Consider the following 23711-nt stretch of genomic DNA (forward strand, 5'->3'; position numbering starts at 1 on the left):
GGCCACCTGGGGGAAGAGGCTCAGGCCTCTGCCTGTGAGGGGTGTCTTTAGTCCTGAAAAACCGCTGGGCCAGCTGATCCAGGTCAGCTCCGTCTTGGTTTATTTGGGCAGTTCCTGCAGATTTTCCTTTAACCTCCTTTTATAGGCTGCATGTGTGCGTGTACGTGTGCACGTGTGTGGGCACGTTCATTTCCCTGCAGCACTTTTCACTCTCTAAACCTATCGTGAACATCTATTTGTTAACAGAGTTCTCATCGGCCTCCTTCGCTCCAGAGTGGTTCGGGTTCTAGAGCCCAGGCCTGTGCGCACCGGGCGGCAGGACAGCGCTCGGGAAAGGCCCGTTGGCCGATGCTGCCGTCACTGTTGTTTGCATCTCTGCTTGCTGTAAGAGGACCCCAAGTTATAATGTTTTCTTCTTGAACGGTGGAACTTGTTACCCTATGTCAGCAGGCCATGAGGGCTCAACATTCATTCATGGGGTTCAACATTCAGCCCAATTCCTAGGATAAGACCTGGCAGTGGAGAATTATCAACCCTGTAGCAGGAAAGGAAGCCACTTTGTCCCTCCTTTTCCCCTGAGAAGCTTCCCAAATCATCCCAGCCTCTGCCCCCGCCATGCCTCTCTACATCTGTGCTGTTTGCCCCCATCCCCATACCCCAGTCTCCATCTCTCTGTGGTTCCCTTTCCCCCATCTGTCCTGTGTCTCTATTTCTGTGTCCGTCTTACGTCATGGCACATGCTGTATACACACACTCACGCTGACCTTTGACCTTTGTGAAATAAGTCATCATTACCCCCATTTTTCAGATGGGGAAATGGAGGCTCAGGAAGACTCTGTGACACGTCTGCTCACACAGCTAGTGTGCAGCCCACTGGAATTTGAACCCAGGTGCTCTGAGGCCCAAACTCTGTGCTGAGCCATGACTGTCACAGAAACAAATGCTGCCTGGTGAGGACATGGCGGTCCCAGGCGCACCGCTCCAGCGGGCTTCCTGGCAGCACGAGAGAGGAGAATGAAGGTGGAGATGGGCCTAGGCAGGCCGAGAGGGTGTCAGGACGGGTGGGCTTGGGAGGTCGCCACATGCAGTCACCCGCCCTGCACGCTGTGCCCGGTGAGCCCGGAGTTCCTCTGGTCTCAGTCCAGGTGCTGCCTGCAGACCCTTCCATCTGTTTCCGGCCTGTTTCTAATCCCAAGGTCAGAGAAACTTCGGGAAGTCAGAGATAGAAGGGGACAGAGAGCTATAAACTGCCTCCACCAGGTCATCTGTGGCTAATGCCAGCAGGCCCTTTCTGGGGAAAAGCTGGCGAGGAGCTACCTACCAGAAATGTAAGCTCTTCAGACTTTAACATGGGGGTAGAGGGGCCAGGATGAGGGAACCTAAACCACGATCTCCCAAACTGCGTCATCAAGAGCAGTCTGGGGCAGCCTTGGAAACAGGCACTGCCCAGCCCGCATGGCACGCAGAAGCCACGGTGAGAGCGCAGGGGGAAAGTGCTCCTAGGCCTGACGCCACTGGCCTGGCCCACTGAACGGGCTACTGACCGTTATTTACAAGGCTGGCTTATTCACGGCCACTGAAGCTAGGAGAGGCAGGATGGAGACAGAATCTAACAAATGGGTTATTTATAGTGACATCCCAGACCTCAAAAGGAAAATTCCCATACTTAGACATTCCTAGATGGCCTGCGACACAGGATATTTAAAGTAACAATGGGCCAAATTCTTGCTCACATTTTTGGCAGGGCTCCAGGCTCAAAGTCCACAGGAGAAAAGACTTGGGCTGCGCAGCTTTGGTGGCTGGGGGTTGGGTGGACAGGGCAGGGGTAGGGGAGGAGGAACTGTTTCTAATCTGGGACTTATTTAAGATCTGACTTCCTCCCTCCTTCCTGGAATTACAAGGAAAACATGACTTTGATTTTAGAGATAACGTTCCATGTGATCTACTTTGGAAGATTTTAGAAGTTGTAGCTAGCTCTGTGCCCTCCCCTCCGCTTGAGAAAAAACGGGGTTGTTAAATAAACTAATAGGATATACTTTGGAAAACCCTAGAACTCCTCCTACATTTCCTCTACCTGGGGGTGGATTTCCAGCCTGTGGACAATCTAGCAGCCAAACCCTCTGCTGTGGATGACTGTGTAGTGCTGGACAAGGCTCTCTGCAGAACAGTCACTGACCCATCGAAGACATGACTTCGTACCATTAATTCCAAGGAACTTCTCAGAAAGGGTTTCAAAGGTAACTTACAGTACGGACACAGCTGAGGTTATAGTCAAGGTGACTTATTTTTCCAATAACTTTACTGAGGTATGATTGACATATAAAAGGCTAAACATATTTAATATATACAGTCTGATGGGTTGAGAAGGCTTCTTAAGGCCCTTCCCAACCCTACCCTATGATATTTCTAAACACCAGCCTTGTAAAGCAAAAAAGGTACCAGCTCTGCAAGTTAGGATGCCTTTGACTGCAAGTCACAAAGACAGTCCAGTTCAAACTGGATAAAATTATAAGAAAGATTTATTCATTTATATAACAAGAAGTCTCAGGTAGAATGACTTCAGGAATGGCTAATTAGGCAGCTCAACAATGTCAAAAAAGTACTCAGGGCTGGCCTTTATCCTCAGACTAGATCCCTTCATGGTACTAAAAGGCTGCAGTTCCAGTGTCACAAGAAGACACTACAGTATGTTCACTTCTTCATTTCCCCTAAGCTGATCAACAATAATTCATATGCTGTCCTGGTCTATGTGGTGAATGTTCAATACTGATCCTTAATGAATGTTTCCGGTGGCCATACATGCTCTAGAAGAGCCAAGAGAACCACATGGTATCAATTCCTAAACTGGCATCCTTTTTGTCCTTGAGGATGTTCAGTCACAGGCCAAGTGGCAAAGGGAGTTGAGGAACAAGAATTTTTACAAGATGGGCCAGGCGCCGTGGCTCACGCCTGTAATCCTAGCATTCTGGGAGGCCAAGACGGGAGGATTGCTCGAGGTCAGGAGTTCGAAACTAGCCTTAGCAAGAGTGAGACCCTGTCTCTACTATTAATAGAAAGAAATTAATTGGCCAACTAATATATATATAGAAAAAATTAGCTGGGCATAGTGGCACATGCCTGTAGTCCCAGCTACTCGGGAGGCTGAGGCAGCAGGATTGCTTGAGCCCAAGAGTTTGAGGTTGCTGTGAGCTAGGCTGATGCCACAGCACTCACTCTAGCCTGGGCAACAAAGTGAGACTCTGTCTCAAAAAAAAAAAAAAATAGAATTTTTACAAGATGGAAGCTAGTACTATATTCACATCACTACGATGAAGTGGTAGAAATGCTATGTCCTACTACGTGGCTAGTTTGGGGACAGAAACAAAGTCTAAGGCTATGTGTCGAACCCTCATTGCCTCTTCTCTCAGTTTATCATTAATTAATTAATACATTTAGGCGGGGCACGGTGGCTCATGCCTGTAATCCTAGCACTCTGGGAGGTGGAGGCGGAAGGAGATTGCTTGAGGTCACGAGTTTGAAACCAGCCTGAGCAAGAGCGAGACCCGTCTCTACTAAGAATAGAAAGAAATTAACTGGCCAACAAATATATATAGAAAAAATTATTCGGGCATGGTGGCGCATGCCTGTAGTCCCAGCTACTCGGGAGGCTGAGGCAGCAGGATTGCTTGAGCCCAGGAGTTTGAGGCTGCTGTGAGCTAGGCTGATGCCATGGCACTCTGGCCCGGGGAACAGAGTGAGACTGAGACTGTCTCAAAAAAAAAAAAAGACACAATGATTGATGGCAATTGGCACTTAGCCCGGGGGCCAGTGGCAGGGAGCACGGATTGAACGAAATTGAGGGGCCACACCCAGGTTTGGAAAGGGCAACTGCCTTTCAGCTCCAGCCAACTGCTGTCATAGGGAATGGGGGGCCCAGTGGGGACAGCTCCTTTTCTTTTTCTTTTCTTTTTTTTATTTCAGCATATTATGGGGATATAAATGTTAAGCTTATGTATATTGCCCATGCCACCCTCCCTCAACTCCTTTTAATTTTCAAGAGAAGTTTTAGATCTGGGTTTGGAAACCTCTCAATTTTCAAATGATGACACCCAACAGCTTTTGAAAACACTGTGGGCCGACAGTTTGTGACTTCTGCCTACGTGGTCCAGACCGTCAGGCTGAAGATGGAGAAACTGAGGCTAAGAGAAGAGGCGAGATGAATCCTTCTATTCTTTGCTCTCTCATCTTTCAGATATTAACGGCAGTTCTCAATGGTGGGCTGAGTGCTGTGTAGTCACCATTTAATCTTCCAACTGTTACAACAGCAGTCTCTCTTCCAAGATCACAGCTAGAGCAGGTGGCAGAGCAGGACCTGAGCAATAGACCAGGCTCTGTGCTCCTCTGCACCCCATTGTCCTAATTGGAGGAGCCTGTGGAAGTGGCAGTCATTTCTCAGAGAGCCCCAAGGCCCTGGCCATGCTGGCTCTGGGAACTGGTCCTGCCTGGATGGACGATGGCTCTCTAATCTGGTTGGTGCATTGTCTGGGAGGTGGTCACAGAGTAGCCTGGCACTGTTTATAATGTAGGAGTCCCCAGTCCCTACCCCTGCTACCTTTACTCCAGCCTGGCTGCTTTGCCTCCCTGGCCCCTGCCCTGTTCCTCTACTCCAAGGCTGGCCTTGGCCCCTGGAAGAGCGGGAGCGGCTTGTACCCTTCACCCTCTGTGAGCACAGCTCTCCCTGTCCACCCACGAAGCCACCAGGCCCCGACTTTTTAAATTATCTGAAGCAATTTACAGCTCCCTCTCTCTCCTGTAAGATTCTTGCCCCTTCCCCAAGCATCCCTGGCCATCACAACCCAAATCCTTCTTCCCATTGGAGAGGAAATGAGGAAGGCTGGCCAAGAGCAATGTTAAGAGGCTCAGTAGCAATGTTGTGGTGAAATAGAGGATCTTTCCTGAGATCAGTCTGAGAATGGGGTGTTGTAGTTCAGTGGTGAGACCTGGGTTCAAGGTCTATCTCGATTATACTCTACGTAATATTGGTTAGAACAAACGACCTACTCTACCAACTTCTACAGAAGCACAAGTGGGAAGGAAACCTCTCTCAGGAGACATCGGAAGACATCCCAGGGAAGGTAATTGCTTTGGGTCTGAAAGTTGGAATAGGGCCTTAGCGTGTGCACTGGCTTTGGAGGCAGATCCTCTGGGTTAAAATCCTGGGTCTATGGCTGTGTGGCCTTGGGCAAATGACTTTATCTCTCTGAGCCTTGGTTATCTCATTTGTAAAATGAGGCCAATTATATCAACCTAATTTGACTGTTTTCAAGATTGTAAATAATGCAGCATCTGTGCTCAGAAGTGATAATTATTGTAATTATATTATTTCATAAGGCCACTTGGCCTCTGGTACCCTGAGGGCTTAATAGAAGCCACAAGTCTGCAGTTTTCCAACTACTGGTTCCAATTAGAACATCACCTGGAGCTCCATTATCTTGCCCTGTGGATGGTGGGTTTTTTGTTCAGAGTCCTAAGCTACCCCCCCACCTCTGTGCCCAATGGGAGGGAAGCCAGTCAGTCAGAAGTTTACTTGAGTCTCCTCAGGTACAGGAGGAGCCAGGCCCAGGGGAGGAGGTGGTGAGAGAGGAAGAGAACAGGGAGGGTTCCAAACCTTGCAACAGTTAAATGTTAATATAGGTGTTGGCATAGGAAGTGTCTTCTAATGACAGAAGGAACCGAGGGAGTTTTTCAATCATCTCCTGCTTAACACATACAGATGTATTCATAATTATCCCTTGCCTCCGGCCTCGAGGCCCAGGTGGGCTCCAGAAGGCCTGTGTTCCTGCCAGACGAGAGTCCGTAAAGAACATCATGTAGACAATCGGAATGCCATTTATCGTGCAAAGCACAATAAAACCCCGAGCTCTCTTCCTGTCTCAGAGACCCATAAATTATGAAAATTATACCTGCCCCAGGCCATGGACATATTGTTTTATTAAAGTTCTGATGAATAAACTTAAGGCTCTTAAAAATGTTCTCTTGGCTTTCATCTGACACACACCTCTAGCATGGAGCCCGCTGTCTGGGTTCATTTGATTAGTTCACTCACGGACTTTGGAAAGTTGAGCTCACTTGAAGCTGCAGGTTCCGCAAGCCGGAAAGCGGCAGGAGGGGGTTGGGGCCTCCTGGCCAGAAGATGAGGCAGCCTGGGGGGTTCTCCTGACTCTTCTTCCCGCACTGAGCACCAAGGCTTGGTGCCTTCGTAGGGGATGCTTGTTTATGAGTGGACAAGGCTAGATTCTGCTTCTTCCCCCTTAACTTTCAATTCCATCCCCAGGGAGACGTTTATCTACTCCATCCTGGGCCGCTTCATTCTTCCCCAAATTGAGTTGCTAAATCATTCAGTTTATGTTTTTACCTTCTACCCTTCAATCATGTATTGGGCATGGGAGAACTTCTCTGAACATCAGTTTCTGCATCTCTAAGAAGGAAATGACAATGGCATCTGCCTTGCATGCCCAGTACTTGGCAAAAAGAAGCTGTTTGACAAATGCTAACGATGATTATGACCCCTAAGCCATTTTACAACTGGGAACCAAAGGAACAGGGCCAGATGGATAAAGACAAGAGGCACACGTGGAAATTTTTCTCTAGACAGTGGTTAGCTCCAGTTTCACCAGGAGCATCTGGGTGAGTGAGCTGTTAAGCATTCGAACCCTTGTATAGGTGGTGGTGGTTGTTTTTCATCTGCAATCACTAGGCAGGAACTATGAAAGTAAAACCAGGGGGCAGGCCTGCCATGTTCCCACCCATAAGGAAACCCAAGACTGAGTCAAAGTGTGGTCCACACTAATTGGGACTGAGCTGATTAAAAAGACAATTATCCCTAAGTCCCAGTTACTTACCATGTCTTACTTACCCTGTCCGTGAAGGAAGACTTAGAGCTAATCTTTGTCCATCCTACAGGAAAGGGACAGGCCATATGGTCTGGCGACAGAGGACAGAAAGGGAGCCTATCTAACTGTAAAAGTTTTAGAGCAAACAAGGCCACATTGAAGAACATCCTGTGTCTTCTTGGGCAGTGACCAGGGATCCTTGGCATGTGCTTGGATGTCTGCAAAAACTCGAGGTTTGGATTTCACAAATATCCTGCAGGCCGTAATTGGTGACCCCCTAGAAAAACAAAGAACTGGACCCATGGTTCCTGATCTCTCCCTCCACCAAGCCCCTCTCTTCCCCCACCCACCCCTTGTCATTGTTGGTGTCTCCCTTCACTTATTGGCAATAGGAAAAAACTTAATTATAAATGTCTTTTCTAGAAAACAAGAGGTATGTTCTCACGAATGCAACTTTCATTGCAAACAGCCTATGAATCAAGGTAGTGAAAAGGTTCCCACAGCTACGTTAATGGAGAAGTGGCTATGTCTGTAAGCTCAAGTGCTGTTGTTAGTGGGCTGGGGGTGACCAGAGAACTGGAGGGGAGGTGCTTTAGGTCCTAAATGGATGGAAGGTTTGTGAGGTCAAAGGAACTGCTTTTATGCGATATTCACCAACCCAGCGAAAACAAGGAAACTGCTGGGGGCTTTTTGAATCATGTATGTGTGTGCATATGTATGTTGAAATCCTGCTCTGGGGCAACCAAATAAAGGGAATCAAGGGAAAGGGGCTGTAGAATTTTTGGAGAATGGACAGGTCAGATTACCCCCTTTCCACCTCTAAGTCTCCCCCGTTTGGGGGACAGCTTGCCTGGGCAGGATTTAGCAGCATGGAGCAGCATTCAGCATCATAATGAAGGGAGGCTTTCCCCCCTGATGGTTCTAAGGTTACCTAGGGGCAGACAAGCCTTTGCTGTGTATTTCCATTCCGTGCAGTGGCCGACTGCTCTTTGACAAACTTGGGGCCTTGCTGGGTGAGGATGTCAGGGAAGGGAACACACGAACACCAGAAACAGCAGTCCTGCATATATTTAACAATATATATTTATATATATTTTCTAGATCAGTACATTCAGTTTTTAACTTGTTTTTTTCTTCACAAACAGAAGAACTCTTACAATAGTAGACTTTCTAAAATAAATACTATTAAAATAGAGCTTCAAAATAAATATTCTATACAAAGAAAACCTTATGTGGTAACTTTTGTGGTGGGATGAGGGGGCTACAGTGACGGGGGTGGAGGGGGGAGATGAAGTAGGAATGGGGGGGAGCCTGGAGCAGTTTTTCTGTTTGTAACATGAAACCGAACCGAGGGGCAGTGAGCAGAGAAAGCAAGATAAGACACAGCACATCACGCAGTTACCCACAGCAAAAAATGGCAACTGAAGCTCCGTCATGGCTGTCACAGTCAGCAGGGAGGGTGTGAAGGTGCTTATCAGAGGCATGAACCCGAAGGGTGTGGAGCTCGCAGGACACCCTGCCCTAGTGAGTGGTACAGTGTGACGTTGTGCTGCTTACACACCGGATCACACACTTCCTGGGGCAGCACAGAACACTTCAAAGTGACAGTCATCTGGGTCCCGGGCCAGACCAACACTTTTCACATGTACAATCTTGGACAAGCCATTATCTAGCTGGGCCTCACCACACTCAAGGTACAATGGCTTGGATGCAGACTTCATAAGGCTGAAAGAACGAGTGATGCCCTATGAGGTCTTCGGCCTCCGTCAGCTGTGAAGGGGCCACAGTGATGGAAAGGACTTGGTCTTCATGCCCTGCCTACTCAGCACTCTGAGAAGCCTTGGCTGTGCCCAGCCATTCATCTGAGAGAGCTTTTCTATCCTGACCCAGATGCCTGGGTGCCTGCTGGACTGCAGCCTCCACATGCCCGTCCTCAGGTGCGGGGGGGCCAGTCGGGGCCCCCTAGGAGGAAGGGTCTGGATCTAGGCTTGGTTCCTCACTCCCAGTGAAGGCAGAACCCGCCCCCCCCCCATCCCAGGGGGAGCAGTAGTGGGGACCAGCTTGGTGCTTTTCACAAAAGGTCAAGACCAGGCATAATCCAGCCAAGGGAGCCACTGGTACGGAGGAAAATAGCCAGAAGCAGCTAGAGAAATGGGGTAGGTCTCTGAGTGCTTGCTCCCTCGACTGGCCCCAGGGGCTGGGAGGGTCCATGAATAAGCCAGCTTTTTTCTTTCTTTCTTTCTTTTTTGCCAAGAAGCTGGGGGAACCAGAGAGGGTCCCCTCACTCCTTCCCTTCACCACCGAGCACATGAGGCACGAGGGGGTGTGTGAGGGAGAGAGCTGCAGCATCTCCGCAGCAGCAGGAAAGCAAACCAAAGAGAACAAGCCTAAATGAGAGGGGAGAGGGCAAGAAAGAAAAAAAGCAAACCAAAACCCAGGGAAAAATCCGTGTTTACAACTATGTACACAAAATGTCAGGGTTCAGGAGGCTGTCTGGAGGGAAACAGGGTCTTTGTCGGTAGAGGGTCATGTGTGTGTTGTGTATGTGCATACACAGCTTATATAAATCAATTCTCCACAGAATGGGTGTGTAGACCACCAAGATCACCAAAGTGCAACTTGCCACTGGGTCGTTTCCCACGGAGACGATTCGAGGGAGGGGCCCTGGGAAGAGTCCCGGCCTGGAGGAAAGAGTGCACATGTGCGCTGCCGTCTTGGGGCCACCTCATCTGAGGAAACATCACGCCAGTCCTTCAGTACACTTCTGATACATTCAATTAGTATAAGTGGTTGGCTGAATATGTTTTTTTTTTCTTCTACTATTCCTTCCGAAATATTCAAGAACATCCATACATCCATCACAAACGTGGCAAGGGGAGCTATATGAATCAGCCTTAGAAAATGCAGATGCGATATTTCACATTCGCCTTTTACAAGCTAGCAAATGTTACATAAATAAAGCCGGAAATAATATGACCCTCCCTTCCTCCAATCAATAAATACCTATGGTTACAATTAACTTATTCTAAATCATAAGGTGTTACACTACTAGTCTTCAAGAAGGAAAAAAAAAAAAAAGGTTCCGGAGAAGCATTGGGTGCATGCCGATCACAGCTACCTGCCTCCTCGCCTCCTCCCTGGAGGAGGTTCTGTGCCTACAGAACAAACCAGAAGCGCCTCATGCACTTCCAGTCTCGCCTGGGGAAGCTCTTGCGCCCCAGGCCATGTCCTCTCGAGAGAGGGGAAAGCAAACTACCACACAAAGCGAAAACCCCACACCACAGCTGGGGAGGAAGGACCAGACACACTACAGCGTTTGCATGCAACAAGTACCTACCCACTGGACGTGCTGCACTTTCTGAGTCCTTTAGCACCTTGAGAGAAAGAGTTGCTACGTCTTTGGGGGCTGTCGGGAGAGGGTGGTGTGGCTAAGCACTAAAAGCAGGGCTCTGTCCCCAGTGTCCCCTGGAGAATCTTTACCCCACCCTGTCTTGAGCTCTTCTGACATTCCCCCCAACACTGGGGCTTCCTAAAACTAAAATAGACTCTTTTTTTCTTCATCTCTCTATGTACATTAAAGATACAGACACATCACTATACACAAAAGGCTATGACAGCAGCAGCAGAATCGGAAGAGAAGAAACCCAAAGCCGGCTCGGCTCGACTGCCATTCATTCTGCCAATGGGAGGTGCCGCCTCTCTTCCTTGCTGTTAAAATCCTCTTCTTGGTGGGGAAGGGAACTATGTTCCTTGAGGTTGCTCGTCCCCCCAGATTTTGAAATCAGCCCTTCCTGGGGGTGGCCCAAAAGGAAGCAAGTTGTTGTATTATTATTATTATTTTTTAAAACACCGTTAGCATCTGGTTTAATTATTCTATAAAAACATAACGACTGGATCCAGAGACCACAGCCTCAGACTCATTGGCAAAATAATATTTGGTCTCGCGTTTGTCGCCCTGGCCTTCTCTACCCACGGAGTTTCTGGAAAGGATCTGAGTAGAGAGAACTCGGACACGTAGCGGGCAGGCGAGCAGGTGACTCGGTGAGAACCGAAGGACGGTGTGACGAACGGAACATCCCGCGAGAGTTGGTGACGGAGCTGGAAGGGAGAGATGCGCTTGCGCAGTGGCTCCTACTTCCGTCCTGTGGGCTGCGGAGGGGCAGGAGAGGTGAAACATGGCTGGGACTCACGGGCTGTCCTCTGTCCCCAGTGGGCTCCCAGGTATGTACAGCAAGGACTGCTGGGGTGTTCTGCCCCTTCCCCGAAAGGCCGGGGCGAGCTGGGGCGGAGTGAGGAGGGAAAGAGAAGGTATAGAAGTCAAGACTCCAACAAGATCGTCTTCTTCAAAGGTACCCTGGCCTCAGTTAGCAATTCTTCCCGGGCAGCCGGCTCCTCCGAGAGCCACAGACAATGGAAAGAGGGAGAGAGAAAGGAAGGGGGAGGAGGGGCCGGGAAGCCATTCAAGCAGCTGCAACTTCCGGAGATATGTCCACATCTGTGTTCCGTCTTCTGAAAAAAAAAAAAAAAATCCTCCCCCACCACAAACCACACCCCGCCCCTGCCATGGTCTGTTTGACACAAAGTTCCAAGACCCTGAAAAAACCCCAAAGTGCTGCTTCATCCTCTTGGGGAGAAGAGCACGTGGCGGTGGTCTCTATCCTCCGAAGCTGGGGGTGGGGAGGGGGCAGACCAGCAAGGCAGCGGCAGGAGGACACAACCTCTGGTCCGGCTGCAGTCTTCTCAGGTGTCAGAAGGAAACCCCGTTTCCAGGAGCAGCGCCGGAGCTTGGACCCAAAGCGTCAGAAAGGCTTGTCGGGTCTGCTGGCCTTGGCATCCCCGCCGGCTGCCTTGCAGATGACGCTGTTCGTGTGCTTGCAGCGACAACCAGGGCGGCGCAGGCGGTCGTAGCCGCGCTGGGCCAGCTTCACGCAGCCGGTGGCGGGCAGGTAGCAGAGCAGGCAGGGCAGCACCAGCGAGAGGGCACCCATGAAGGACCAGCGGGCGCAGCAGTTTGAGTGGGAGCAGGAGCAGGGGTGGTCGGCGCAGGAGCCCTCATCGTCCTCATTGGTGCAGTGGTAGAAGACGCCCTGCACCAGGCACATGCACGTGCCGTAGTTGACCAGGGTCTGGGCCGAACACAGGCATTCCTGGTTGCAGACCCAGCAGGAGGGCAACGTCCGGGGGGACGCACACTCCTTGCATTTACACTTCCCACAGGCCTCGCACAGCAAGAAGTGCTTGTCCAGCTCGGGTGGGACCGCCGGGCCCTTGAGGTCCAGAGGCTTGCAGTGGACCACCTTGGGCTGGATGCGCACAGCCCTCGGCGAGGCCTGGTCGGCAACAGGCGGTGGCGCCATGTGGTCTAGGAGCCGCTGGTCAGAGGATGTGCTGCTGCTGCTGCTCACGGAGCTGGGGCGTCCACTGAAGGAGATCCAGTGGTGAGTAACATCTTGGTCACAGCGGGCGGGTGTGGGGGCCAGCTCTGGAGCCCCAGCCCGGGTCCGCTTCGGGCCAGCAGTGGGGGCCAGGCTGGGGTTGTCTATATAGTCGTTCTCCACATGGCTCGTCTTCATCTGGTCAATGGGCAGGATGGTGAGTGGGTGTTGGAGCCGGCTGTGGGGCATCCGGCTATCAAGAATGGGCTGGACCATGACTGAGCTAGGAGTCAAGGGGGTGCTCTGTGGGATCGGGGGCTCCATGGAGCTGGAGGTCCTGGGCTGCACGGAGAAACAGGCTTCTAGGGGCCCTGGGGGTGGGTGGGGAAAAGGAAGAGAGAATGGATTCCAGGTATCAGTATGTGGCCTGTCAACACCCACCCCATCAAGTCCTTGGGAGCCCAACTGAAAGGAGAACTAAGTGCCCAGCAACTCCCAAGGCTTAGTGATAAGTAACGATAGCAGTCGGTGGCAGAAATAACATTTACTGAGCACTTAAGATGTGGAGACACTCTCCCAAGCACCACATACATGAAGCCATAGACTTCACAATGATCCTAAAAAGGACTTACTATTATCCCCTTTTTCTAGTTTATAGAAAACTAATGTTCAAAGTAACTTGTCCAGAGTCACACAAAACAATCAGTAGCAGGACTAGGACTCAAACCTGAGCATTCCCAGCTTATTCTTGTAAATCAGTGAAACGTGCTACTTATTTAAGATATATAGCCTAGACTGGGCACGGTGGCTCACGCCTGTAATCCTAGCACTCTGGGAGGCTGAGGCAGGTGGATCGCTCAAGGTCAGGAGTTCGAACCAGCCTGAGCAAGAGCAAGATCCTGTCTTTACTATAAAAATAGAAAGAAATTAATTGGCCAACTAATATATATAGAAAAAAAAATTAGCTGGGCATGGTGGCAAATGCCTGTAGTTCCAGCTACTTGGGAGGCTGAGGCAGTAGGATCGCTTGAGCCCAGGAGTTTGAGGTTGCTGTGAGCTAGGCTGACGCCACGGCACTCACTCTAGCCTGGGCAACAAAGGGAGACTCAAAAAAAAAAAAAAGATATATAGCCCAGTGGTTATAAACACGGAATCTGGAATCAGGCCCAAGTTTGCATTCTCAGCTTAGACTAACAGTATTGCTACGAACAAGTTCTTTAATCTCTCTATGCCTTAGGCCTTAGTTTTGTCATTGCAAAATGGGTTTCTTATGAGGATTAAATGAGACAATGTATATCCGGTGCCTGGCATATTGCCTGACATACAACAGGCGCTCAATAATTTATCACTGCCCCAGAGAGTAAGAGTTTAGGTTTCCTGAGCACCTATAAGCTCTCTGTGCCAAGCATTGTGCTAGGTGCTGAGGACAATCAGGTGAAAACAGACAGTCCCTGCATGCTCCCATGGAGTTTATCAGCTGGATACACAAAAGCCTTTATTTCAGATATTCACGGGAGAAGGAAGGGCTGTATCTGATGGCTGCACATCCAGGATATTAACTTATTACCTACCACTTCTGAGAGCAGCAAGCTCCAGTGGCCAATAACCCCTGGGTATGTGAGCTTCTGACAACTTGGATGGGAAATCCTCTCAAGGGGCACTCACATCACCCATTTCCAAGTGCTGAGCTGAACGTTGAGCCTAAATGCTATTTACTAGAATAGCTAAGCCAACCCTGGATCAGTTTCTAATTTCACCGAGAGAGTGCAATTTTAAGTTGGAATCTGGCCAGAGATTCAACTGCAGTGCCTGACACGGAACCCCAGGAAGTCACTTAAATCAAAGAGCGGAAACGGCTTGGTTCAAATTTAGAAAGTGCACATTGTTTTCTATTAGAAGTGCCATTTCCTTGCCTGCTGACCTTTACATTTGGAATTCTGCTGGAGATCAATTTAAAGAAATAGCAGCAGAAGGCCAAGACCTCTGCTCAAGAGGACACAGCTTGGAATCCAAGGGAAAGATTAAATTCTGGGAAGATTCCACCCCAATCCTAAGAACCCCAGGGGATGGAGTGGGAGGGTAGAAGGGGAAGACAGTCTTTAAAACAACAAAAAAGCACTGGATTACCGTGTTATGAGGTGGGGTTTCCATAAAATGCTTTTTCAATATCCTAATTAGGAGAGCTGATCCTGCCCCTATGCTGGTAGGTTCATCTGGCCTCAAAGGTGCTGTCTGAGCAGGGGATATGGGTAGGTTTCCACTTCCAGTTAACCCCCTCGCCCCTGGGACTCAGGACACATTTGGCCCATCCCAATATTCGAGTCACAGGAGAATGACACCCTGGCCCCTTGGGACTCATCCATCCTTGTAAATGTCTATAATACCTGGAGGAAAAATAAAAACATCTGGAGCAACTCAGTGTTGTACTTCCCCATGTGGAGATAAGTTTGATCAGATACAGTTAGAATTGTTGGGAAAAAGAACTTCTGTAGGTGCACGTCTAAAATAAAGAGGTAGCTCTAGATGAAAGCTCATGAAAGGGATAAAAAAGGGGCTTATCCACAGAGCTGTCATCTATACATCATCTCCACTGCCAAATGCAGAAAGCACCCAGTCTTTCCTACAAGGGTCACTGCTTAGTAAACTGGTGTTTCCCAGGCATTCACATAGGGCACCAAGTATTGGCTTTGCTCCTGCAGCCCTGCCTACTTAAAAGATGCTGGATTTTCTTTATGCACATTTTTCCTGACTTGGAAAAAATCCACCTAGTAGCAGTGCCTGCCCCCATGCTCTCTTTAGACGAAACCAGAGCATTGCCTTGGAATTGGAGTCTTACTCATGGCAGAGTTTGCTTTAAGTGTCTGGCAGGTCTGCCACCAAATAGTCATTTCCCTTCAGCAGGGACCCTATGGTCCGGGCTGGAGAGAGGGACTGTAGGCAAGCATGCATGTATGGAGAGGAGATTTTCTAAAGATCAGGCAGGTGACAGGGCAGGAACTGAATCCAGGGCAAGCTGCCTCAGCCTGCCCACTTATTCTGCATGGGGGCCCCAAGGCCTTGCTTCTAGAATAAATGAGTTTGGGATCAACAGACTAGGGTTAGGAGCCCCAGGTCCCAGCCCTGGGGATTTTGCCTGGAGAAAAAGTGACTCAGAGTAAGACTAGAAAATGCCACAGATCCAGAACCCTCACCCCTTGGAGAAAAACAACATGATTCCCTTATTCCAGAAACCCAGGTCAGGAATTCTTGAGGTCCTGCCACCAAAATGTCAGTGGCAGTTTGAGACTCACATTGCCCCATGTAGTTGGAGAAAGTAAAAGTACTCCTCTCCCTGAAGCAGATTATCCACTCTCCTTTCCCCAGCTCATTTACTGGGGACTGGGGTTCTTTAAAAACAGCCACATTTCCTACAGCTGAAGCAAAAAGAATGGGCCATGGCTCAGGGATTGTAATAGACCCTGGAATCACAAAGCAGATTCCTCAATCCATGGAAAAGTCCCACCAGGAAGCCAGGGTGGGAGCAGCCGCTGCAGACAATGGGATGTTGTTGGCGTGAGCAGGCTCCCATCACCCCCAGAGGCAGCTGTCAACATCTGAACCTGCAGTTGAGGCCAGACGTGGGGGTGGGAGCTTGGCCCACGATGACTTGGCTCTCTTGGGAGGTGCAGCATCCGATGGCTCCAGCAGGCACAACCTAAGATGTATCTTCCCGATCGGAGCGGAGCCCTGATGCAGGTCTCAGCGAAAACCAATGGCTGGCCCCAGTCCCACTAGCCCCACCTTCCCATTAACAAGAACCCTCCACAGGAGGGCCCTCTAAGAGCCTCCGATGAATTTATTTGGCTGACAAAGGAGAACAACTTCCTGAGCTGCCTGTTTGATAACCCCTCAGCACAGCTAAATGATGTCTCAAAAAAAAAGAAAGAAAACTCTCAGTTGGTTTAGACTGATCAATCTCTACTCACTGGGACACACCCACCTTCCAGTCTGAGCAACGCTGACAATCTTAAGTGCAGTTTAATATGTACTCTCTGCTTCCCCTGCAAGGAAGGAAGAGATTTATAATATAAATTGGAGAGAGGAGGCTTTGCCTCATTTAAGCAGTTTGGAAGAGACTGATGGCCAATTTGGAAGACTCTGGACAGAGAAACAAAGCCAGCATTCCACTTAGCCAAAGAAGCACCTCTATCAAATTTTAGGTGGCACTCTTTTATGGATTAGCATGAGGGAAGGGAACTTTTAACTCCACTCAACCTTCTAATAATAATAAGTAATAATTATGGAAGCAGCTAATATTTAAGAAACATTTCTTGGTGCCAGGCTCTGTCCTAAGTCCTCATTGATTTATTTTCTCTTGTAATCCTCACTACACCTGGAGATAGTGCCCATTCTGCAGAGGAAGAAATGGCAGCATGAAGGGTCATAGAGCTCGCAAATATCAGGGCAGGATTTGAACCCAGACAGCAGGTGCTCCAGAGGCTGGAACCTCACCCATACAGACCTATGACTTATAGTGACTTGCAGAAGCCCATGATAGCTTCTGGTGTTCATGGAGAAGCAGGAAAGCTCCAATCAGTTTTACAACCATGAACTCTTCAGCAAGCCCCCAGCAGGGAAGCAAAGCCAGACAGGGCTCACAGCACACAGGAGCTGGGTGAGGGGAATTTCCAGTGTGGACAGTGATGGTTGGGGTAGTGGGACACTGCAACCTCTGTCACTCAGAGAAGGCTCAGCTCTAGTGACCTTCACTCCCAATTCAGTGCTCTTTGCCATCCCTTCTGTCACCTCACTTTCCTTTACTAAGTGTTTCCATTTTTAGTTTTCTTAAAGTTAAATGGGTCTCACTTGTAGTTCATTACCAGGCAGTCCCTCCAAAGAATCCCCTCTCCTCCCCACCTGTCAAGTTGAACTTAAGGGTCCCCAGGGCACCTTCATTGATGGGGCTTCCTGGCCCAGGTCTGAGGAAGGAAGGAGCTGGGGCAAGAAGAACAGCATCCTAGAATACTAAATTGGCGGGATATTAAAAACCCCAGAGCACTCAGCCCTGTATTTGCTGCTTGGCGGGTCTGGGATCCCAGAGCCAGCCAGTCTGACACTCAGTGCGTTTGCACCGGTGGGGAGGGGGCTGAGCACTGGCTGCAGACAGCTCAGTACAGGCCGAAAAGGGTCAAGAGGCAGGTTAAATGTCCGCACAATTGAGGGAGATATCTGTTCCCACCCATCCACACCCTCCCCTTGACTTACCCTAGGGAGGGGAGCTGGGAAAAGCTGACAGTTGTACTTTGAAAACTACAGGTCAGCTAATGACACACTTGTGAGAGGCTCTGAATGAATGGGCAGTTTCTGCTCTGCCCCATTCAGGCTCAGCGGGATCCTTCAGTGAAGGTTGTTTAACCCTTTAACATCTCAGGATAAAGGTCCCTTAGCTGCCAAAGAGCCCTCCCACAGCTATTGCTTGGTTCTTTGTGACAACACCCCAGTTTAGATAATTAAGCTACAACCAAGTGATGACTTACTGCTTTAAAAGGAATTTTTAAAGGTGCGGTGGTTGTGAGGGAAGCCAGGGACTTGCCCCTCCCCACACCCCATGGAGGAAGACAATCTCTGCTGAGAAAGGCCCCAGTGGGAGAATAAGGCATTTAGGCAGCTGGATTTGTCTGGGAATCCTTCCTCCTCCACCAGCCCCAGCACTAAGGAGCTCACCTCGGGCCAAGATCTGTCAGAGATCACAAAAGAAAACAGTTGCTTTTCATCACTTTGTCCCATCACCAGTTATCAGTTCCCAACCCTCTTCCCCAACCAACTAGCTGAGCCTCAAAGCCCCAACACAGGGATGGGTGGGTGTCTTGCTGCACTTTGCCTTTGGGCTATTTTAATCAGCTTCAAATTTCTGCCTTCATTGTATTACCCTCTCCCCCTTAATTGTTGTACGCTTAGATCCCAGTAAAGAGGGGATTAGAAGCCAAGAGTCAGACACGATGGGAGCTAGAAGGAGCCTGCTACCACTGGCACAGTTTGGAAACTACTGGCCCAAGTCAAAGTCTAGGTAACTCCAGACCCCCAGGGGAGGGGCTTTCTCCCATAGACGCCGAAATCATATTATTTGTCTCGCTACCTTCCACCAAGAAATGAACTTCCAGTAATAGATTTTAGCTTACTCCTGGAACAGGGGCAGGAAATGACTTCCCCTTCCCCCACCAGAAAAAGAAAGACTACCCACAAGGGAAACTATACTTCTGCAAGTAGCCACCTGCCTGAAGGGCCCCTTCCCTCCTCTGTTGGATCCAGCACATCTGTGCTCGGTCCCCAGTGCCCTTGCTTCCTTCACTGACTGGGGTCTGTCCTTGGAAAGAACAATCGTGATCACAGCTGAACTGTGGAGCCTCTTAAGCCTAGCCACACGGCCTGGATACATTCCCCAGGTCTTGTCAGATGTCCGGATCTGCAGGGTGGCCCCAGACCCGAGAGCCAAGAATACCCCACTTCCTAACATCATGTAACAGTCCATACCTCCTGTGTAGGAAGGGGCACCCTTGAAATCATGCCCTCCTCCTAGAAGCTCAGTAGTAACCATGACTGTGGCCCTCATCCTGGTCACTCACTAGCAGCCCTCCTGGCCCCCCTGGCCCCTTGGGAGGAGTTTGTTCTCTCTGTTCTGCAGATGGGTAAACTAAAGCCGCACTTTGCAGGTTTGCCTAGCCACTCAACTGCTCTGCCCTGGCCCCTGGCTCAGTCTGGAAGGAGCAATATAGCTTCCATATGTTGTTCTTCATCACTTTCTTCCTCTGACTCTTCTGAAAGAGCAAACATATTCTAATGAGTCACTGTTTTCCCCTCTGGCAGGCAGATTCAGATTGGCCATGATATAGAACCTTCTCCACTCTTGCCATTTCCCTTCCTTTAAAACTCTGCCATATCTACATCTGAACCCCCAAATTTTCAACATTATCCCCAAATCCAGAAGGTTTGGGCAAGAACCCTTATCTAGGTTGTTATCACAAGGGAACTTCCAACTCAGTAGGGACCAGATGACAGACACTCTGAATTTAAAACCAAATGAAACACTATAATTCTAAAAGAAATAATGAACTTCTCTGAATAAAGAGGAATGCTCCTTCCTAGGCCTTCTTGGTACCAATACCCAGGCCCTACCTAACAGGATTGGCCAGAGTTGAGAAAAATGATTGGGGGCCCCAAATCTGTGGGCTTAAAATATCATACCAAGGGACCGTTAGCATTGAAAAAATGGAATCCCCACTTGTAATCCCAAAATATTGAACCCACAGCAACATACCTCAAAGCCTACTTTGGGAGGTGTTAATGGGTTTTTTTCTCCCTTACTTTTATTTAAATCTCTTACTTTAAAATTTTGCACTACAAGACTACCACCATTTGTTATTCAAGAAAGTCAGCAAAATTTCTGGGCATATGCAATGTCAGGTTTACCAAAGTAGAGGCTCAGAGGTATGAACTGGGCAGAAGGCAGATTTCCAAAGAGCCACATCTCTCCAGCGATTCTGGAAGGATGCAGATAAAAATGACATCTGTGAGTTCCAAAGGCCCACTAGCCCCCAGCCTCTGCCCTGTTCTATTCTGTGTTCTGTCTCTACCACCAGCTCCAACCAAAGCTTTATTCGGTGAGAGGCTGCCATTTCAAAGGGTAATCTGGAAAAGGTCATAGGGCTGGGTAGGAGGGCTAAGGGCAGGTAAGCATTTATACCCCATGAAAATGGAATGACTCCTGAGTTCAGAATCTAAAGCGGAAGATAACCAACAGACATCTTTAAAGTGTCTGTCATGGTAGCTGACCAATATCTGTGCATTGAGATCTCAGAAATCTGCTACCAAAATGCCTCCCCTCTACCACCCCCACCCCCGCCAGTGCCAGCCACGCAGCTCAGCTGTTCAGTGTATGCACTGTTCAGTTAGGGTTAGTCTAGAGCTTGCTGCACATGAGGACCCTCCCAAGGGATGGGAAGAGAGGGAAATGCAACTGCACTGGACATCTCTACAATTTCCTGAGAGAGAGAGAGAGACCCCAGCTACAGCCCTCCCTTTCCTAGCCCCACACACGCACTAAGGAAAAAAGCTAGAAATTTCAGATGTTTATGCTCCATTTGTGTGAAGATCCGGAGAACTCTAAACATTGTGAAATCCACCAGTGCAATACTGGATAGGGCCTTAGGCCAAACCGAGCTTATTAGGAGATTGATAAACCCACATTTCCCAACTGCTCTGGGCCTTTCACCTTCCAGCTTTGAATCCCTGAGAGCCTTGGTCAGCTAACCAGACCTGCGCCTGCTGTGGCCCCTCCGCAGGTTCTCTGGCCTCTAGGGTGTCTGGCCTCTCCCCAAACTGGAGAGAATCACGCCACTGATCTGGCGGCAGGAAAGAGGGAGAAGCCACTAGGTTTGGGTGCCCTACTGAACATACACCTTATGTCCAGCACTAACCACCCTGGGGGTGGGAGGGGGGCTCCCAGGAGCCTTGCTGCGCCAGAAAGCAGCCTCCTGCCTGCACCCAGGCCTGGCAACATGGATGCCCACCCAGCAGCTGGGGAAACAGGCAGCCAGCAGCACTCCCCTTTGCCTACCATCCAGCGCCTCTGGCCCATTTCGCCTCTCTAGTCCATGCCTCAGCCCTTCAAGCCATGCAACCATTTTTCCATCTGTCTTGCCTCTTCTGCCCACAACCCCCAGCCCCCAATCAAAGAGAATTGAGAAACCGTCTTCTTGCACAAGAGTAGCTACTGTCTAAATGCTTTCTGATCGTCTGCATGGAGGGGGAATTGGGCACGGCCCTGGCCCCAGTGATGGAACCAAGCTCCAGCTGCCCTGGCTGGCCCAACCCGCCCTCACCCTGCTCACTGCCCCCGGAGCTTTGGAGATTCACAGTATTTCAGAACGTACCGTCTGTATCCTCTCTTCCCGGTGATGTCAAAGCCTGGTACCACCAAGAAGGAAGGAAGGAAAGTGGGAGCCTTCTCTCTCCTAAGCTTGCAACCTCTTCCTCCGGCTCCCACACGCCTGGCGTTATGTAAACGCACCTTCAGCCCCTACCACAGCCCTAGCGCGGCCCGGGGGCCCCGGGGCCTGGCACACCTAGCTACCGGGGGACAGGGAGGCACAGGGTGGCCAAGGATCCTCGGCCCTGCAGAGGCCGGGGAAGGAAGAGGCAACTGCAAGGCAGTTGCACAGCATAAAATGCAGCAGCAGAGCAAAGGTCAGACGGCTAGGAACCACCTTGCCAAGGAGAGGGGGCAGAAATACCCAGTCCTCGGCTGGCCCTGCTCTGACCATCGAGGGAGAGAGGCAAAAGGGGAGGAAACGCAGTCCGTCACCGCTCCAAAGGAGAAAGAAAAACCTACGTCGAGCATAGGCCGCTGCGGCGGGCTGGGGAGGTATATGGCAGAGCTGGCACCGTGGGCACGGAGCCGGGGGGGGGGGGGGGGGGGTGGACGAGCCGACCAGGGTGAGGGCGCCCCCCGACCTAAGCTCCTGACCAAGCCCAGAGCCACCCGTTCCAGCGCTCGAGGCGGGTGCTAGCAGGAGGAAAGAGGCCAGGCCAGAGGCAAACTCCCGGGACACGCACAGGGCTTCCCAAGTCGCAGAGGGCGGGGAAGCCGGGCTTGGCAATGCCCAGGGGTCGGAAACGGCGGTGCCAGGCTGTGAACACCCCCGGCGCCGTGCCGGCCGGGCCAAGGGCGGCAGGGAGCTGCGGCGCACCGCAGCGACTCAAGGAGGCGCAGGCAGAGGGAAGGAACACTGAGGCGCGCCTAGAAATAGCGTACCATTTACCCCAGCCCGAGGGGGAGTCGCTGGCGGCTCAGAGAGGGGCAGTTTCGGATCCCCAAACCGGCCATGGACTTACTTTGAGGAGCTGCAGAGTCACAAGCATCGCTCCACGTCTGTGTAAATCCCGGAACCCAAGCAGGTCAGCTGCTGCTGTACTCGCAGACGCCGGCCGGAGGAACCGGCGAGGCTCCCTGCGCTCCACAGCGCCAGCTCCGCGCTGTCAGCTTCGCTCGCTGCCTCGGCGGCGATGTTGCAACCACTGCCTGGGAAAATGGCTTTTTTATGAATGGGAGGGAAGGGCGCTCCAGTGCGCACGCGCGCCGCCCGCGATTCTATGAATGGGTGGGCACAAGAGACCCCCAAGTGCGCATGCGCTGCGCTCCTTTTTTTATGAATGGGGGGCCGGAAAAGAACTTAACCCGTGATTGCTGGGGCTGGCTCTTGTTCCTCTAGGGGACGGCGTTCTTTTACAAAGAGGGGTGGAGGTTTGAGTGGAGGTTGTTGTTGCCTTTTTTTTTTTTTTTTTTTTTTTTAATGAATGGAGGGCGGTGGCGATTGCTGCAGCTGGCCCAGCTGCGCGGGCTGTACTCCCTCCCAGCCTGCAAGAGGAGGTAAAGGCCACCTTCAAGCCACCGCGGGCCTGGGCAGGAACTGTCAGTGTCGCTGGGGGGTGGGGGGCGCTTCGGTCTCCAAATCCCGAACTGAGAGCCGGATGGGGGAGGTTGTACCTAGATCTGGGCAGTCCCCGCAGGCAAAGTGGGGGATGGGGGGGGCGGGAGGACCCCTGCTGGGTGCTTTCTGTATCTCTAGACCAGCGATGCCCAGGGCCGTCGGAGGCAGGAATTTTGAAGCTGCGTTTACCAAAAATTAAGAAAATGTCCATCGTCAGAGAAGGGCTGAGTAGGGGTTGCTGCGTGAATATGGTTCCTTTCCTGAGGATGAGTCTCCTCAGTGCAAGACCACCCCTCCCCCCGCTTCTTGGGTGTAGTGACAGGGCCGAGGCCTATTCCGGCTCCAGTGCTCCCCGGGGCGATCCTGGCGACGCAGCCAGAGGAGGCCTGGCCTTCGCCTCCCAGCGCCCCCCTCCCCCCACCCCAGTGTAACGTCCGCAGTGCCCGGGGTCCGCCCGCTCTCGGCCGCCAGGACTCTACCCCAGTCCGTATCCCAGCCCCACAGGGCGCAGGCCTGAGGAACCCCGGTCTGCCGAAGGCCCACAGCCTTTGCTGCTGTAGGGGCCTTCCCACAACTCCCCAGCCCGCGCCAGCCCCCCTCTGGGGAAGCGGGAGCGGCCGAGAACTGGCCAGGTGGATGGGTGGAGCCGGCCGCGCTGAGGAAGCTGCCGGGGTGGGCGCAGGATTAAATAACAACAGGCTTTTGAGCCGCAGAGGAAATGGAAATGGCTGGGGTTCCTTTCTTTGCTGTTAATGATGGGGGGTGGGGGGGACATCAGCCCAAGCCTATGAAAGGAAAAGCCAGTGCCATTAGGCCTGACTCGGGGAAGGCGGGGTGACCCCGCCGCAGGTCCAGCTCCGCCCAAGGACAGAGAAGGCTATAGCCTCGGGGGAGTCCGAGATGGGGGTGGCTTGGATGCGGGGATTAGAGCAGGGCCTCGGCTTGGGCCTGCACTGCTTGTAAACTGTGTCTTTCCACTGTACTGGCCTCACGGGAAG

At 51.0% G+C, this 23711-nt stretch overlaps 1 protein-coding gene across 1 annotated transcript; it reads right to left on the reverse strand.

Moving 5' to 3' along the window:
- Positions 1-10695: 10695 nt before the first annotated feature.
- On the reverse strand, positions 10696-22298 carry SPRY4 (sprouty RTK signaling antagonist 4). The gene is made up of 2 exons (XM_012748780.3): positions 22118-22298; positions 10696-12618 (listed from the first exon to the last, which is right to left on the reverse strand). Exon 2 carries the CDS (start codon positions 12569-12571, stop codon positions 11672-11674), a length of 900 nt encoding a protein of 299 aa, XP_012604234.1. The 5' UTR covers positions 12572-12618; positions 22118-22298; the 3' UTR covers positions 10696-11671.
- Positions 22299-23711: the final 1413 nt, after the last annotated feature.

This window comes from Microcebus murinus, chromosome 21 (assembly GCF_040939455.1).
Source record: "Microcebus murinus isolate Inina chromosome 21, M.murinus_Inina_mat1.0, whole genome shotgun sequence".
In the NCBI taxonomy this organism is placed as follows: Eukaryota; Metazoa; Chordata; class Mammalia; order Primates; family Cheirogaleidae; genus Microcebus; species Microcebus murinus.

What these genes read in the sequence shown, in the direction of transcription:
- SPRY4 (XM_012748780.3), bottom strand. Translation starts at nt 12,571, where the DNA reads ATGGAGCCCCCGATCCCACAGAGCACCCCCTTGACTCCTAGCTCAGTC.